Source organism: Danio rerio, chromosome 4 (assembly GCF_052040795.2).
Source record: "Danio rerio strain M-AB ecotype USA chromosome 4, GRCz13ab, whole genome shotgun sequence".
In the NCBI taxonomy this organism is placed as follows: domain Eukaryota; kingdom Metazoa; phylum Chordata; class Actinopteri; order Cypriniformes; family Danionidae; genus Danio; species Danio rerio.
In genome coordinates, this window is record NC_141024.2 from 68035001 (window position 1) to 68054129 (window position 19129).

A 19129-nucleotide genomic window follows, 5' to 3' on the forward strand; every position below is an offset into this window, starting at 1 on the left:
TCATTAAGGATTTATCAAACTCTTTAGTATTGAGTTGAGGGAATGAACATTATCTTATTATTCACAGAATAAATGATAGTACTCTGAGTAATTCACACACCAAACTTTATTTTTTTATAAATTTTCATGAGGTCCTACAAGTCATTAAGCTGTAAAAAAAATGCGGAGAAAATTGTGAAAAACAATACTTGGATTAATAATGTATTTATTACATATAAAATAAAATGCTTTACATTCTTGTTGGGGAGATTTTTCATTTCTCGAGCAATTCTTCTGTTAAATTCCTCAACTTCACTAAAAAAAAAAATAAATGCTGTTGTCAGAAATTGTGTTTAACATAAAAACTTAACAGCTTTTGTACAAAAAAAAAATGTAAACATACCTTGCGTGATAAATGGGGCCCTGGAGGAAGACATCTTCAGCCTCCTGCCAAGACAAGCCTTGTAACTCGGAAATGCCATGAGTTATGGCCTGTACAAACATACAGATAAACCAATTAATAAAATAAAACACACACTGCAAAACATAAGCATGCTCATGTACATACATGTTTTGTGATTACCTCTGGGAGGAGACATCCACAAATGAACTCCACCTCATCATTGAAGGTCAGCTGTGTTTTGGTTTTATTAAGAATTCCTCTGATGTAGTCACAAATGATTGACTGGGACTGCTCATTCTCAATGTAGACAGGCACTTGAGAACGGGGTTTTAGTGGAAACCAATTTGACCTTTTTCCACCGAGTATATCCTTTGGGCCATAAAAAGGAAATTATATTTCATATGTAAATGCACAAGTAATTAATTAATTATATTTGGCAAATAATAGTTAATTGTCACTTGACTATATTTAAGTCAGCCATACTCAGAGTCTAGAGGAGTAATTTAAAGTGGAACCATCTATACCACCAAATGCTGCTCTGCTGATTTTGATGTGATAATCAAGTCCACTAATCTTTTGTCATTCCTTTCCCGATCTTGAACTGCTTGGACATGTGCCGGAAGATTGGATGTGGTTTTTCTTTTCACCCTAAAAAGGAGCAGAATCTTTCCATCCAAGACACTTCTTGTCGCCTCAGTCCAGAAAGCAAATCTGTGCCCATAGCTTTTAATAACAAGACAAGACAAAATCCATAATTACTGTGTAACGAGGAGACTGACACGGAGGGATCCATTATGCAGTATTTATTAATCACAACTTCACTCAAACACACAATATGCACCGGAGTGCACACACACATCCACAGTAGTAGTATGGGTATCAAGATTGATGATGAACAGACACAGAGTGAGTTACCAGGCATGAGTGGAAGGGAGTGAGCGAGAACCAGGATCCGTTATGCAGGCTTGGGTCAAGGGCAGGCAGCAAGGATCAGAGTCCGTATAACAGGCGTGGTTCGTGGGCAGGCAGAGAGAGAGTCAGAGTCCGTATAACAAGCGTGGGTCGTGGGCAGGCAGAAGGCGAAGCAAAGTAAGAGACAGGCTGGAGTCGTGCACAGGAGATCAGGCTGGAGATAATGCTCAGAAATGCTGGCCGGGGCTAAACAAGACTTCGCCTTGAACGAGTGTTTGAGTGCGGCTTATAAGAGTTACGTGGGTCATTAGCCAGATTCCAATCAGGTGTATGCGCAATCAGTGTAGATGGATGACGTAATGCTAAAAGTCCGGAGATGGTGGCCTCTGCTGGCCAGCGAGGGGAGTTACTGGGACCGAGTAAGAGAGATTTTAAGTATGTTTTGTTATTCATGTTACAAGTTGTTGTATTGACTCAATATAAATTTTTAATTTTACAGATTTACAAGAAAAATAAATACTGACATACCCATCAATTTGAAATCGTTCCATGAGTAGAAGGCACCACCACTGACGGATGATAGGTATATCCATCTGAAAGAAAGACTGTTTAGTCTGACAGTTAACCAACATGTTTTTGTTAATACATGATGTTGGGTGTGCTTGCAATAACCATGCCCCTTTTTTAAAAGATATGTTGCTTAGAAGAAAGCAAGATAATATACACTAAAATAGTTACATTTAGCTATGATTAAAAAAAGCACCAACAAAATAAAGTTACATAAATAATAAAATAATACCTCCTGGAATTGAAACCCAATGCCACACACCATTGAGAGGGTGTACTGAAAAGAGAGAAGCCACAGTCATTTACAATGTTTACAAAATCTTTAAATCAATTAACTCAATTTATATCTTACCATGAGTACAAAAACACCACAATCATTCCCTCTTGTCTGACGTGGCAAAGCCTAAAATAGGCAAAGCAAATCAATTTTATTTTAGAATAATGTACAAAAAATTTAATTGTTGTAAAAGCCAAATAATATATTTTTTTAAGTTGATTCCTCACTGGAAAATCATATCCAGTCTTTTCAGTCCATGTCCCATGATCCACTTGGTAAGCAATTTTCCTGTAAACAAAACATAGTAGTAATACTAACAATTACAGCTCACCTTAACTCTAGAACACGATGCATAAAAAAGGCTAGATGAACATAGCCAGAAGAAACGGCTATAGGAACGTAGCCAAAAGTGACAGAACTATAATACACGGTTAGGAAATAAATAGAAATGGCTATAGGAACGTAGCCATATATCACATAAAGGCTGAAACGTCTTAGTTTATTGATAGACCTAAAAATTGCCCTGTATTCCTCATCTCCAAATCCTGATTCATGCTCTGCGTACAGAGAGTCTAAAAACACCATCTCTCTTCGAAGCGGCATCATTATCTATAATGTTAAAGGTGTAAAAATATTTCATTTGAACATTATTGCTTCTTCCAAGATTTTTCAGTGTTTTATTTTAGAAACACACACATTGCAATACCAATTAATGTATGCACTAGACATTTCAATATTTTCTTACACAGACAACAAAGCGGTCTGGTCCATTGGCATTTGTCCATGCTGGAAAGGCTAACAGGTTTTTCAAGTCTGCATCTTCCTAGAATTGATCAGGACAGTTTTGTCGTTTAATTTAGGTTGTACTTCTCACACAGTAAATACAGTACATACACGCACCGGTAATCCAGTAACAATGTTGTTAGGAGTTTCTTTCCACACAGGGACAACATAAAAGTCCTCAATGTATATGTCCTTGCCCTACATGAATAAAAAGAAACTGTTGACAATGACATGAACATTTTCACACAGTTTAGAAATTGTTTTTTTTTTTTTTTTGGATCAAGTTAAAACAATCTATATAAATATTATGTTTTATACATACAATTTGTCGAGCCATTTCACAAATAAGCTTCATGCAGGCGTTTCCAATCTGCAATAAATACTTTGATAAGTCAATGTTTTTAATAAAAAAAAAAGTTATAATAAAAAAACAGACTGCTTACATGGGAGTCCATGTCCCTCAACAATCCAAGGCTCCAAAATTCTTCTCGAATAAGGCACACTTGCCCCTCCTTCACAATTATTTCACTGCCAGGGCGATTTCGGTCCAGCACATAATCAAGCTGTAATAATAATAACAATAAATATGTGTGTGTGTGTGTGTGTGTGTGTGTGTGTGTGTGTGTGCGTTTGTATGTAATGGTAATTATTCACCAGTTTCTCTTGTAATGGATGCCAGTCCCTCTCCCAAGGCTTAGTTGGTTCAAAAAAATTCAGAAGAGTGGTAGGTTCACAAGCTGTTTTTTCTGTAATTGGTACTGATGACAGAGAAGATGTGACTGATGTTATGCCTGGTGATGCAGCGGTCGTTTGTAAAGTCACAATATTTTCTGGCAGTGCTGTCAGTGGTCCTTAGAGTACATTAAAGCATCAAAATTTGAAAATAACACATAATAATTAGAGAACAGAAACTTAACACTGAGCAACTGGAAAGAACAGTCAAATTACCAAGTGACATGTCCATGCATTTCTCTGTGGAGGATGGATTTTCTATAAATACAAATATACACATAAGTACAGTTATGGATAAAGTGATGTATTTGTTACAAAGTAAGGGAAACATTACCTAACACAACCTGGCTGTGGTCATTCATGTGAATGTTTGTGTTGAATTCCTTTTTTATGTCAGGAAGACGTTTCTCGTTTTTTCTGACATTGTAATGGTGGATGATGTTTCGCATGAGGAAAACATGTGTGGATGGCAATGCCATGTTCATAAAGTAGTTATTTTTCTTTAGCTTTGAAAAAAGCAGTTCTGCAGCCTGACTGTTAACTTTGCCAGCTAGTTGAGGCACAAGACGAAGCTTCCTCAGTGAATCACGAGGATCTTTTGTGTTGTCTTCGTGAAAGCGGTCATACAGAAAATAGTGTTCTGCAGAACCAGTTATTGGATGACCATCCGGATCTGGACTTTGCTTTTTTGCAGTGAGCCACGACAGAGTTACCCGTAATGTTCCTGATTTTGCTTTTGCAATATTTTCAGTGGTTGGTTCGAGTAACCTTCCCTCGAAAGGTGTGAAAGTTATGGGTTGCCTCATTTGTGTGGGTGGACAGTCCACGGGCAAAGTCATAAATAACAACATTAGGCAGATGCTTCCAAGACAGAAGCATATCTGCAAAATCCCGTGGACTTTCTGCTCGCAGATTACACTTTATACTGTAAACTATACCACAAGGACACATGATGACAGCCCAACCTCCTGGAACAGACAAAAAAGATAAGCAAATAGTTAAGAAAACATAATCAAATCCCATTAATGACATTGGGACTTAAATGACCATAGGTTATGATGGAGGGCAGTGGCATTAACCTTAACAAAGTATACTTTTAAAAAATTTAAAGATGCAGTGCCTCAAAGATGTAACTACACTCCCCCACACGGAAAGCAACAATAGGTGTCAGACGAGGCCACCTCCAACACCCCCCCAGAGCTGTACACCACCAGTCACTCCCCAATCAGTGCCAAGCAGAAAACAGGACCCATTATGTCTATGTGACTTTGTACATTTCTGATTTATTTGTAATATTTTAATGTGCAACATTGAGGTTTACCTGAAGCAGCCCAAATCTTTTCAAAAACCTTGTCATAGGCCTCCCTTGACCTCATCTCCTCCGAAAGTCGCAGGAGTAGATCTGTGCGAGAGCCTTTGGCATCTAAACCACACTCTTGACACAGTCTTCTTATCACTCCCACCTATCACATAAAACACACATGTTAAATGAAATGCCAACACTGACAAATAATACATATAATTAGCATTAAATATTTAACTTTCTGTTTTGAAAGTTTGTCCTTTAAGCGATCTTCAGAGACAGTTATTTCTGTTCGTTCTGCAGTTTTTGCTTTGTGCACTTTCTCAAATTCAGTGTTGAGAACAACATTCGCTATATGAGTCTTACTCCCGATCCAGGGTGCCCAAAAGTTGTAACTAGGTGTAACACAGAATGGATTGTTTTTTTGACCTTTAGGACAAACATGTTAGTACATCAGTGAATTTAGATTGTGGCCTGAAAACACTTATGAAATTAAATAATGATGACATGCCATTCCTGATATAATAAATTTCCTTACTTGAAAAAAATCCTCGAGCAATTCGTTCTTCTGTCAGTGCCTTCCAAACATATCTAAATCCACCTCTCCATTAAAATCTTGTGGAGGCTGTGAAAGATCACTCACTAAAGAAAATAATTACTTACTATAAACTTACTAATAGTTTTACTAATAAGACTTACCTCTCTGCAGTAAAAAGGAAAGATACAGGTAACATGAAAGACACAGATGGATGGTCACCACAAGATACACATGAATACTTGTATTCATGGTCAGTTAGGGCCTCAAAATGCAGATAGCCGTGGAGAAGAATAATTGCTGAGGGGAACTGTACACCTGTAGTTACCTCCAAGTACTCCACTACTCTGCTGACTGCTGTATGCACCTATGGTAAAGAAATCACAGTTAATCAGTATGTATATAGGCAAGGCAAGGCAAGTTTATTTATATAGCACATTTCATACACAATGGTAATTCAAAGTGCTTTACATAAACAAGAATAAAAGAGACAAGTATAAGAAAATAAAAACAAAGAATAAAAATGATTTAAAAAAACAGTTAAAAACAGAAAACATAATAGTGTAAACTGTCGGACGTAGCACAGTGCTCATTCAGTAAAGGCACAGCTAAACAGATGTGTTTTAAGTCTTGATTTGAATGTGCCTAATGTTGCTTAACATAAAATCAACACTATGAAGAAATCCTATTGTTGTAAAAAATATTATATTGTATAACATATAATATATGAACTGGTAGGACAAAACATTCTTGCACTTTCACTGCGCTCATATGCGCAGCATTATCCTGCCCAGCCACTCCCCGCACCTGTGCGTGTGGAGCAGGCGTGTCCAAACTACGGCCCGCGGGCCATCTGCGGCCCGCAATCAGTTTTGTGGCATCCCGCGAGGCTTTTTATAAATATCAATAGAATCTGGCCCGCTATTCAAAAATGAACGTAATTCAATAAATAACCACCGGGTGTCGCTGTTACATGCATTCAATTAGGCAGCAGTTCTTGCTATGATCTATCTATCTATCTATCTATCTATCTGTCTGTCTGTCTGTCTGTCTGTCTACACACAGTTGAAGTCTGAATTATTAGCCCCTCTTTGATTTATTTCTTCTTTTTTAAATATTTCCCAAATGATGTTTAACAGAGCAAGGACATTTTTACAGTATGTCTGATAATATTTTTTCTTTTGGAGAAAGACTTTTGTTTTTTTTCAGCTAGAATAAAAAGCGGTTTAAATTTTTTTATGAACCATTTTAAGGTAAAAATTATTAGCACCTTAAGTCTTCAGAACAAACCATTGTTATAAAATAACTTGCCTAATTACCTTAACTTGACTAGTTAACTTGATTAACCTAGTTAAGTCTTTAAATGTCACTTTAAGCTGTATAGAAGTGTCTTAAAAATATCTAGTCAAATATTATTTACTGTCATCATGGCAAAGATAAAAATAAATAAATTATTAGAAATGAGTTACTAAAACTAATATGTTTAGAAATGTGTTGAAAAAAATCTTCTCTCCGTTAAACAGAAATTGAGGAAAAAATAAACGGGGGCTAATAATTTAGGGGGGCTAACAATTCTGACTTCAACTGTATATATATATATATATATATATATATATATATATATATATATATATATATATATATATATATATATATACACACACACGTGTCTGTGTGATGTATGTAAAATTTGGCCCACGACAACGTTTGTTTTTTTGCATCTGGCCCTCGGCCCAAAAAGTTTGGACACCCCTGGTGTGTAGCATAAGAACAGATATGAGGCCTGTTACAGGGCTCAACAAGCAAACAATTCAGTGTTTTGAATGCGACTCAAAAGGTGTTGGCGCTGGCCTTACCTTAAGCTCCCTAACGCTTCCAGGACCCAGACGGTGTGGCCACACAGAAGCTGCAAAATTCCATCTGGGTCCTGCGATGCAGCTGGCACCGCTGGCTGAGGCGACGGGCAACCTCAGCCATATCCGCCTCCATTGTGGAGGGGTAGGGGCTTCATGTTCATGTATTGTATCATGTATTGTATAACGATTACCTGCAACAGGTTTCTTATGGTGAGGCAGAGAGAGAGTTCAAGGAGGACATGGTCATTGAAGTTATGCAAACCATTAGCCCACTCTTGGTAACGTTACACCATTCCACAGAAAGGACAGAATTTGTAGTAGGTTGAAATATCTGCAGATACAGAATGTAAAATAAATGGTTTAGTATCTTTTTCATAATTAAAATAAAATATGTAAGTAACAATTATCCACCTTGGACAATTCCTGTAGTTGTGAGAATTTTCGCTTTACGTGTAATGCAGACAGGATCACTGAGCAATGTGCGGTCTGAGCAGTGGTAGCACATTGTCTCATCAGGGATTAGGTGTTTTGGAAATTCCTTATAGTCTGAAGAAAGCCTCAAATGACTGGGAATAGTAGATGGTAGCTTTTTATTCATTAAGATGTATTGTACCATGCTCTTTACTTTAGCAATGTCCTTTGGAGGGTAATTCTCACTTTCATCACTTTCCTCCATCGCTGCTGCCTGAAATTCTTTAGCGCTTTCAGTGCTCCGAACTTTTCGGAAGAGTTCAGGGTGAATTTGAAAGAGGTTCCATTTTGCTATGTATTTATGGGTACATGATCTCTGGGTTTTTGCACAGGGGCAGTGCCATGAATTATTCTTGGTGTCATATGATACCATGACTCTGCCCAGTCTACTATAATATGATATATTAGGCTTGTAGACCGATATGAACCTTTTTGTTGGTGGGACTCCAATCTTGGATTCAACTGACAGTGGTGCATTTTCTTCTTGGGCTAGTTTTTGACGATTTACACACTGTTTTATTTTGTCCTGCCCAAACCACTTGCTTTTAACCATTTCTTTTAAACTTTCTTCTGTGAGTGAAGGTGAGGTTAAAAAATGTTTTGCAGTATGAAACTGACCGGAGGTGAACACATTTGTATGACAGCAGTCCACTTCTCCAAGCCAACTCCATATTAGTCTGGCACTCATTTAATTCACATGAAACACGATGTGGTTCCCGCCATATTTATATTTGCACATGGAGTGAAGTAGAAGCTCCATGAAAACTTTTGTGGACCATATAGACTTCATTCTGAGGGTCTATGCACTCACTGTCAAGATGAGATGAGGAAGTGATGTCCATCATTTTTGGGGTGTGTTTACGTTCTATATGTCTTTTTAAATTTTTAAAGTGGCATATCAAATCACATTTGGGACATTTCTTTAGTTGCTTTGGTTTTTTCCGACAATTTTTTTAAGGGCCTAGAAATGCCAGAAGTGGTGGGCAGAGCCATGTCAGTGGATAGAGGCACATGTGTGGCGGGCAGAGTCGTGGCAGTGGAGAGAGGCACATGTGTGGCGGGCAGAGCCGTGTCAGTGGAGAGAGGCACATTTGTGGCGGGCAGAGCCGTGTCAGTGGAGAGAGGCACATGTGTGGCGGGCAGAGACGTGGCAGTGGAGAGAGGCACATGTGTGGCAGGCAGAGCCGTGTCAGTGGAGAGAGGCACATGTGTGGCAGGCAGAGCCGTGTCAATGGAGAGAGGCACATGTGTGGCGGGCAGAGCCGTGGCAGTGGAGAGAGGCACATGTGTGGCGGGCAGAGCCGTGGCAGTGGAGAGAGGCACATGTGTGGCGGGCAGAGCCGTGGCAGTGGAGAGAGGCACATGTGTGGCGGGCAGAGCCGTGGCAGTGGAGAGAGGCACATGTGTGGCGGGCAGAGCGGTGGCAGTGGAGAGAGGCACATGTGTGGCGGGCAGAGCCGTGGCAGTGGAAAGAGGCACATGTGTGGCGGGCAGAGCCGTGTCAGTGGAGAGAAGCACATGTGTGGCTGGCATAGCCGTGTCAATAGAGAGAGGCACATGTGTGGCGGACAGAGCCGTGGCAGTGGAGAAAGGCACATGTGTGGCGGGGCAGAGCCGTGGCAGTGGAGAGAGGCACATGTGGGCAGAACCGTGTCAGTGGAGAGAGGCACATGTGTGGCAGGCAGAGCCGTGTCAATGGAGAGAGGCACATGTGTGGCGGGGCAGAGCCGTGGCAGTGGAGAGAGGCACATGTGTGGCGGGCAGAGCCGTGGCAGTGGAGAGAGGCACATGTGTGGCGGGGCAGAGCCGTGTCAGTGGAGAGAGTCACATGTGTGGCGGGGCAGAGCCGTGGCAGTGGAGAGAGGCACATGTGTGGTGCGCAGAGCCGTGTCAGTGGAGAGAGGCACATGTGTGGCGGGGCAGAGCCGTGGCAGTGGAGAGAGGCACATGTGTGGTGGGCAGAGCCGTGTCAGTGGAGAGAGGCACATGTGTGGCGGGCAGAGCCGTGTCAGTGGAGAGAGTCACATGTGTGGCGGGGCAGAGCCGTGGCAGTGGAGAGAGGCACATGTGTGGTGCGCAGAGCCGTGTCAGTGGAGAGAGGCACATGTGTGGCGGGGCAGAGCCGTGGCAGTGGAGAGAGGCACATGTGTGGCGGGGCAGAGCCGTGTCAGTGGAGAGAGGCACATGTGTGGCGGGGCAGAGCCGTGGCAGTGGAGAGAGGCACATGTGTGGTGGGCAGAGCCGTGTCAGTGGAGAGAGTCACATGTGTGGCGGGGCAGAGCCGTGGCAGTGGAGAGAGGCACATGTGTGGTGCGCAGAGCCGTGTCAGTGGAGAGAGGCACATGTGTGGCGGGGCAGAGCCGTGGCAGTGGAGAGAGGCACATGTGTGGTGGGCAGAGCCGTGTCAGTGGAGAGAGGCACATGTGTGGCGGGGCAGAGCCGTGGCAGTGGAGAGAGGCACATGTGTGGTGCGCAGAGCCGTGTCAGTGGAGAGAGGCACATGTGTGGCGGGGCAGAGCCGTGGCAGTGGAGAGAGGCACATGTGTGGCGGGGCAGAGCCGTGTCAGTGGAGAGAGGCACATGTGTGGCGGGGCAGAGCCGTGGCAGTGGAGAGAGGCACATGTGTGGTGGGCAGAGCCGTGTCAGTGGAGAGAGTCACATGTGTGGCGGGGCAGAGCCGTGGCAGTGGAGAGAGGCACATGTGTGGTGCGCAGAGCCGTGTCAGTGGAGAGAGGCACATGTGTGGCGGGGCAGAGCCGTGGCAGTGGAGAGAGGCACATGTGTGGTGGGCAGAGCCGTGTCAGTGGAGAGAGGCACATGTGTGGCAGGCAGAGCCGTGTCAATGGAGAGAGGCACATGTGTGGCGGGCAGAGCCGTGGCAGTGGAGAGAGGCACATGTGTGGCGGGCAGAGCCGTGGCAGTGGGGAGAGGCACATGTGTGGCGGGCAGAGATGTGGCAAAAGTTGTGGTGGCTTTAGTGTGAGGGGTTGGTGGTTGTTGTTTTTGTTTGCAGAGTCCTAAATGTTTAACAAAATCAAGTTTTCTTAAAATGGTTGATTTGCAGAAGAGGCAGTGATAATGTGGCTGACTTCTGCAGAGGCGTCCACATCTGTGTATTGTAAATTCTGAAAAAAAAGCAGTATAAGATTGCACTTTAAGTTTTCTTACAATTTTTCACTATAATCAGATGTACATTTTCAAATATTTCCTTCATGCTGGACTGATCTATTAAAATGTGCCTGCAGATGTGATTGCACTTTTTTTAATCGTGTTGGTTGGAAAACTGAGGCATCACAAAATGGACAATGAAAATATGTGCAGCATTTGGTGCACTGTACAGGTACTGGCAGAGACCCCCCTTTTTGAATTGTAATATCCATCTAGGAAAAAAATACACAAGTCACAAGCAAATTATATTTGTTTTAACCTAAGAGAGCTCACATTGTAAATGTTATGCAGATCAATTGATATTTTGATTTTCAGAGATCTTATTTACAATTGTTAAACTGTTATTGTGTTACTGTTATTGTCTGTACCACTTTCAGATAGATAATACAGTAATACGTTCAGTAGACCTACATAGCACTTTAATGTTACAATTAATAATTGCTTTATATACACAATACATTTTATTTTAACATTTTTACTTTAAAGTTTTCTATTTTGCCAGAAATCATTGCTAGAAAAGTGTCCCAGAATGGTACAATAACAGAAAATAAGAGCGCGCTGTAAATATCATAAAATAATGCTATCTTTTGACTAATTCAAATCAAACACTGAAATATTGTTTGTTAGTGTAATAAGATGTCACATTGATTTCAATCAATTTCAATTTCAAGAATCGCTTTAATAAAATGAATAACCTTACTCACGTGTCCGATGTTGCTACTTCCTAGAAAGTGCTGGTCTGAGCGTGGGTCTCGATACCTGCCGCTTCACCTAACCCAACAGCAGGTGGCACTGTCTGAGAAAATGATAGGTCTGGAAGTGCTGGTCTGAGCGTGCTGGTCTGAGCGTGCAGGTCTGAGCGTGCGGTTGGGTCTCCGGGCCTGCAGCTTCACCCTACTCGATGTTGGAGTTGGACTGATGTTACTCTCTCCAGTACAGCAGGTGGCGATGTGCAGCTCTGCTCTCTGACTCAACACACAGGCAGAAGAAGAAGCGGTGTGTGGCGTGTTTTCAGTCTGCCTCGCGTCCAGCGTTTACACTGCTTCATGTAAGGTCCCGCATGTAACCTCCTGCTTGTTGTGTGATTGAATGTGAATCCCCGCATGTCCTTTGGGCCCCGTATGTCCCTGTCTGCTGTGTTCAGAGTGTTTGTGCGGGTGTATTACTGAACTCCTGATGTGACGCAGTTGAGATGAAATCTGTGATCAGGAGTCGCTGTTCAGTGAATCAAAGTTCTCCAATATATTTCCTATGATCTTCAATGTGATCATGTCTGCTGAATCCCGCATTTAAAACACGCTTTACAGCACTGCTTGACGCGGATCGATTGATTTCAGTGTCTGCGCGTTCACGGTCGCGTGCATGAGCGGCCAGGGCGTTCCCAAGTGAATATTTCGTGGAAATTCCCCCTGGTGGCTATTTTCGGTACAACACCGTCCTTCAGAAACGAAAGTGAAAGTGTTTAGTTGTTGTGTTGCAGTTTTAAACAACCAGAATTCATCATTTACCAACGCGGAAAAGCTTTAAATCTTTAATGTCTTGACAAAACCTGTAAGCTTTATGTGAATGTGTGTATGATGTTATTATAATCAAACGGATGACGCTGTGATTCTTCATTAGTTTACTCGTGATGAGCTTCTGGATTTGAGTGTCTCAGCTGCTGATCTATTCCTGCATTCAGCTGAATTATGAAGGCTGATCAATGACTGGAGATCTGTGATTGTTCATCAGTTTCTTGAGTTTCTGCTGGAGATCAAACTCTTCAGATCCATCATGGGTAACACACACACTGCTGGAGATCAGGATTTGTCAGCAGGATGCAGGTATTAGACCTACACTTGACATTTCATATGATTATTTTCTACAGGATATTATAATCATTTTATTTATATATGCTGTGAATGCAGTGAGATGACTGAGACTCAGTTTGTGGTGTCCCTCATCATGTGGTGTGTTTGAGTGCGGTGTTGTTAGTGAAGTGAGCATTGATTGCTATAAAGTGCGCTGTTCTTCATCTCAGTATATTGTCATCTCCAGGTGATGGTCAGCGGCTGATTGTTTCCTGAAAGCTCTGCTAATGTCTGCATTGGTGTTTTAGCTGCAGTATGGCAGAGGAGCGAGTAAAGGACTCTCTCTCAGAGAAACACAGGTATTGACTCTGTTTTTACCCCATTATTTCAACACTTTCTCTGAAGAACAAACACCAACAACAATGCACTTATTTGTGTTGCTATTGCCTGATCAAATGATGGACAAAGCTTCAGTTTACAGCTTCAGGAAATGTGTTTAGATCATTCTAGATTACAGACAGCTCGATCTGGTGACCTGATCAGACAGACCTTCAGTCAACTATTAGTTTGTGCTGAATTAAACTGAACATACTCATATTTGTCTGATAAACTCTTGTAAAGGAGACTGAAGATTCTCCTGCAGTTTATTCCTCTGGTGTGTTTGTGTGTTCAGTGTGAGATCAGGATCATGTGTGTCCTGCTCTGTGTCACTGAAGAGTGACCGGTCTAAAGATCATCCACCATACTTCAGAGAGGAAACATCATCATCTGCACAAAGGTATGTTGTGTTGTACATTATTGCTCACACATGTACTGGTTCAGTATTTGTTAATACATTTTATTATATTTACACAACACTTTAAAGGTTAGATAGATAAGAAACACAAGAACAGTGTCATATCATTTTCAGACTCTTCTGAATGTCTTCATCTATACTCCTGATAAGGACAAATATCTGACCGGAGGATTGATGTTCAGCATCTATTCAATAAAAATCCCAAAGACAAAGTGAAGATCAGAGCAAACTCATAATAATCCAAGTAACAATATGGCAAAACTATAATCCCCAGAACAGAGAGACAGAGATGCAAACACAACGGGCCTCATTTATTAATGCAATGTAGAAATGAGCGCAGATATGAGCGTAAACATCAATCCATGACCATTTTTATGTGTGATTAATGAAACATTCTCATACAGACGAGCTAATCGTACAGAATGAAAGCTGTTGTCATTTCACTATCACACTCTTAACTGTCTGACATATACACATGTACACTATTATTATTATTATCTGTGGCTCTTTTTAAAGTGTTTAATGTTTAATCTTCAATATTGGGTGTGTTAGCCTAATGAAAGTGTAAGAACATGTAGGGATAGTTTACAGTTTGACCCAAAGAATGACCAGTCAGGTAGATGAAGAAAAGCCGGAGTCAGAGATTTAAATAAATAAATCAAGTTTACTGAAGATAGTTTGCAGTTTCATCAGCAGAAGCCAGCTTCAACACTCGCAATGAGTTCCTAGGCCGCTCTGCTTACAATCACCAATCAATAACAATTATACTCTCTCATAACGTTATTAACTGCGTCATACATATAGGTGTTCTAACCTGATTGGTTAAAACACAGACTAGGAAATTTTCATGTGGGGTTTGTGCGTATATTCTGAACAATATCTTAAGCATAAACATCAGACATGCCTTAGACTGATTAGAGCTGACTCCAGATCTGTGAAACGGATCAACAATCAAATAAAACACACATGCTTAAAGTACAATCTGTTTCTTATCTAAGGCTGAGTGTACTCTCAGCCGTCTTTATCGAAGCTGGTTAAAAACCGGTATCATCTACATTCAGGCAGTTATATTCTTACTATACAAAGTCTATCTTGAATAAAAAGTATAATCACTTTAAAATATTTAACCGTAAAAATAGCAAAATCACTTTAGACATTTTAGACAATATTAACTTGTCGAAATAACAATAGAAACAGTTGCTTCCAGTCCTCAGCCCTCAGTTCCACTCAAGGTCTCCGTGACCTCTGACCTAGTTTGGTGGCTTCTGAAAATAGTTATAAAGAGACAGGCAAATGCACTGAACCTTCTTATATTAAGCAATGTGTAGTGACACAAATGACCATTTTGTCACTTGAGGTGTTGTAGGGTTGTTTCTGACGCGTGAGATCTCAACAAACGAATCATCTTCCAAATACTGCTTATCAGATTTATTTTTTGCACAGACAGTTCTTATGGCTCAATTTCCAATCACAGTCTGATATATAAATGCTCATAAAATCACATTGAATGCCGCCATAAAGCTCTTTCAAACATAGGCTGTTTCTCAATATGCGTTCTTCAGCGGTCTTGCGTCCTCGTGTTCTCGTGAAACGTCATCATCAGCTGCCCAAGTTCAGTTCCAATACTCAAGACCGCAAGTACGGAGGACGCGTGAAACTTCCCGGATGTGTTCTTGATATCGAGGACGCAACGATGCAGACTTGAGCACCGAACTCGCACTGGAAGTCCCAGAAGTCATTGCGACTGGAGGTGGGAAGCGCAGCATTTTATTTAGATTTATTATTAAAGTTCAGAGATATAACCTATTTACCTCAGGAGTTTCCCTAAATGAAACGGTGAACGTAAACATTACCATGGACATCTTAATAAAGTAATAAACACATTAAGGGTTGTTTGTTTGCTGAAATTCGTATTAAAATCAGTTTTATTTATATTGTGCAACATATATTTATAATGTTTTTACGCAAAGTATATATTTTGAAAAGGGGAAAAACAATAAATCGTTGTATGAAGGCTGTAATGTTTAAATACTTTAACATTTAAAACACGTGAAGGTCATGTGACCATCAGGAAGAACGCAGCATCTCAATTCTCAAAGGACGCGTTCTCTGCCCTCGCGGTCTCCTGAGTTCGTTCTTCCGAGGACACCTGGCAAGACCGGTCTCCACAAGAACACAAGTCCGTTCTCTGCGTTCTTGGAATTGAGAAACAGCCATGGTCAAAAAATGTTGTGCTTCCCTCTAATTACACACCGGCTGTTCCACTTCTTCTACCTATATACTCCTCCAAACCCACACTCCACCCAGTGGTCAAAAGCAGCATTACAACAAACAAAATAGCTCTTACAAATAGAAAACATTTATAATAATCAAATGCAGTATAAATCAAATAGTGGAAAATTAGATGAAAATATCAATTAGCAAAAAATTTATAGCAAAAAAAACTACTTTTGTGAGCCAATAAAATAAATTGGGGTCCTTGGGTTTGCTATAACCCCAGGGCTCAATGTGTTCTTAATACAGCCCTGACCATAAGAGCTGTGTGAAGTATGTACCAGAACTATGTAAAGATTGTTCCAGATTAATGATATTTTTCTGTGTGTGTTTATTACAGGAGTGATGGACAGTCCTGTCTTGTCACGGTGCTGTCGTAGCCTAATTGGCTGTCGACAATGCATAGAGGCAATAGTGGACGAGGGCCAAGCCTGTATAAAATGCAGGTCTGCAGTGTCAAGAGATTCTATTGTGGTTGTGGCTGGCTTGTCTGAGGTCCTAAGTGTCATTAAGGCCTTAGACGAACAGTACAACTCCTGTTGAAGCTGTCAACTGAACCCTCCAAGCTGATTTCTGGGTCTGGCAAGAGCACATTTTGATTAGAAGGAATTATTTAATTGGGTTTGGCCATTTGCATCTTTTTAATGCTTTACCTATTAAAAGCTTGACTCTTCTGTAGTGACTGTTACAATCATGGAGCAGCAGCAAAGTTCCTTGATTACACTGAAAGAAGACTACAGATCCTGGCCATATCGGACTAGAAGATTGACAAAATGAAAAGTTCCCATCTAGAACACAATGTGCAAACCTTACTGATCCTATTCCCATACCAAGCCTTGACCTCCTTCATCTCTTGGTAAGAAGAGAACACTTTGAGGGATCCAATGTAGGTGTCCCAGAAAAAATTTACCATCTCTCTTTGAAGATTCAGTAGTAAACCAATAGGGTGGTCTCCACACGCCAGCCTGTGCCATATAGAGGATCCAGCAAGCTGTTAACTATAAGTGTGCAGCCTCTATACGATAACTGGGGAAGTAACCATTTCCATTGTTGTAGAAGTCCTTTGATTTTCTCAAGTGTACCATTCCAGTTCTCCTGAACACAGTCATCTTCACCCGAGGTATTTCAAGCCACCTTTCTTCCACGTCAAACCTCCAAGTAACTTGGGAGGGACACCGCTCCAGCTACCCACAAGCAGGGCTTCACTCTTTTCCCAGTTGACTTTAGCAGAGGATATCTTCTGAAAATCACTTACAATAAAATCCAGTTTCTAAATATCTTCCGCATTCGATATGAAACAACAACATCATCAGCACAAGCAGAAAGATGCAGAGAAACGTTAAAATGAGGAACACACACACCCTTTATCTCTGAGCTTAGTTTATTCAGCACAGGTTGGATAGCCAGTGTATACAACATCCCCGACACAGCACATCCCTGTCTAACTCCTCTCTGTACTGTAAAAGCAGCACTCAGACCACCATCGACTTTTAATACACTTTGAATGTCTCTGTACAAAACATTGATCATATTTACAGAAGCTGGGCTCAAACCAAACATTTCTAAAAGCTTTATTAAATATTCATGTTGTATACGGTCAAACGCTTTCGTTTGCTCTAAAGAGATCAGTCCACAATTAACACCCAATTACTTCTAAAACATCTCTAACCAAATAAATATTGTCAAAAACTGATCTATTCGCTATACAGTAATGTTGATCTTGGTGTATTACTTGACCTATTACCTTACTCAATCATGTAGCTGATGCCTTTGACAGTATTTTATAATGGGTGCAGTAAAGTGATGCTGGTCTCCAGTTGCTTCTTCTTTGCAAGTCTCCTTTATTGGGAACACAGTAATTACAGCTCTTCTGCAGCTTAATGGGAGTAAACCTTTATTTAAACTGTCATTAAGAACCAAAAGAACGTCATCACCTATCACAGACCACAAAGATTTACAGAAATCTACTGGGATTCATCAATACCTGGAGTCTTTCCACTTCCCAAACTCATTACCGCTGTGTATAATTCATTCTGTGACAATGAGAGCTCAAGCATGGCATTAGAGTCTTCATCAGTGTTTGGGAGATCTTTAACTTCTATATGATCTGTATAATTCTGAATAAAAGTGAACAGCATGTTTACGTATGTCACTGGATTATAAAGTTCCTCTCCTGCATTATTATTTTAGTGAATGAATAATTCCACTTCGGCCATTTTTCTGTTCGAGACTAAAAAAGCTTAGAAGGAGCATCCATTTGTGTAATGTTTATTAAACCTGAATGAATGAATGAATGCTCCTTGTGCTTTCACTACTCAAAGATCAGCCAGCAAATCTGTGTTTGATTTCCGGGTTTCAGATTGATCACTGGTTGTAGCTGCTGTTGAGTTAAACAGGTCTGTTAGTTCATCCTCTAGTTTCTTCATGGATTCAGTGACTCCTTTAGTGACAGTAAAAGTGTTTTCTTGGCATAATTGTTTAATGTGAATCTTTCCACAATCCCACCAAATGTTTTTCTTCTTTAAAATTCCTCCAAATAAAGATAAGATTTCAGTAAATGTCTCATCTTTTAAAAGGGACGTATGAAAATGCCAATAGGCACTCCTAATCTCCACAGAATTAACAATTATAGCACAAATAACAGAAGAGTGATCTGAAAACCCAACAGGAATTATTTTACAATCTTTGACACAATCTGCTTGAAAATGAAACATGTAAAATCTATCAAGCCTTGCCATTGAAATAAAATGATTCTTACTATGTGCCCAAGTGTGCTGTCTATTTTCATGATGATCATTCCTCCACACATCGCATAAATCAAACACTCTTACTCATTGTGGAAGCACTTTTAGTGAAGCAGGATGTGTTTCTGAGTGATTTGGATCTCTCTTCTCATTCTCTGTGCTGTTCAAATGAAAAACTCTTCTGATTTGATATCTTTAAGGACAGCACTAAAAGCATTGGAGAAATCTATTCTTTCATCTCCTTTTGTAGAAGCGTAAATATTTAAAGAAGTCATTAAAATATTCTCAAGTTTTGCTTTAATTTGTAATAAACATCCTTTGACTATTTCTTTCTCTTCACATAGAATTGGTGAAAACTGCTGTGAAAGCAATAGAGCTCCTCCTCCACTATTAGAGGACATGTGACTCATGAACACTTGAGCATCTCATTCTGTTCTCCAGTCTATTTCATTAAATAAAGCACTCTGAGACTCTTGAATGAAGGTCACATCAATACGTTTTATCTTTATAAACTCAAACAGACACATTCTCTTCTGACT

General features: G+C 40.6%; 2 protein-coding genes across 8 annotated transcripts in view; both read right to left on the reverse strand.

The window, feature by feature from the left end:
- The window catches only part of LOC147845236 (uncharacterized), a 934973-nt gene that overhangs the window by 336873 nt on the left and 578971 nt on the right, over positions 1-19129 (reverse strand). The window lies entirely within an intron of this gene.
- Positions 1171-4744, reverse strand: LOC108184009 (uncharacterized). Its single transcript, XM_088650564.1, has 12 exons — positions 3870-4744; positions 3576-3772; positions 3365-3484; positions 3244-3291; positions 3039-3119; positions 2884-2961; positions 2650-2747; positions 2366-2426; positions 2214-2264; positions 2094-2138; positions 1823-1887; positions 1171-1703 (listed from the first exon to the last, which is right to left on the reverse strand). Exons 1-12 carry the CDS (start codon positions 3982-3984, stop codon positions 1541-1543), a joined length of 1122 nt encoding a protein of 373 aa, XP_088506690.1. The 5' UTR covers positions 3985-4744; the 3' UTR covers positions 1171-1540.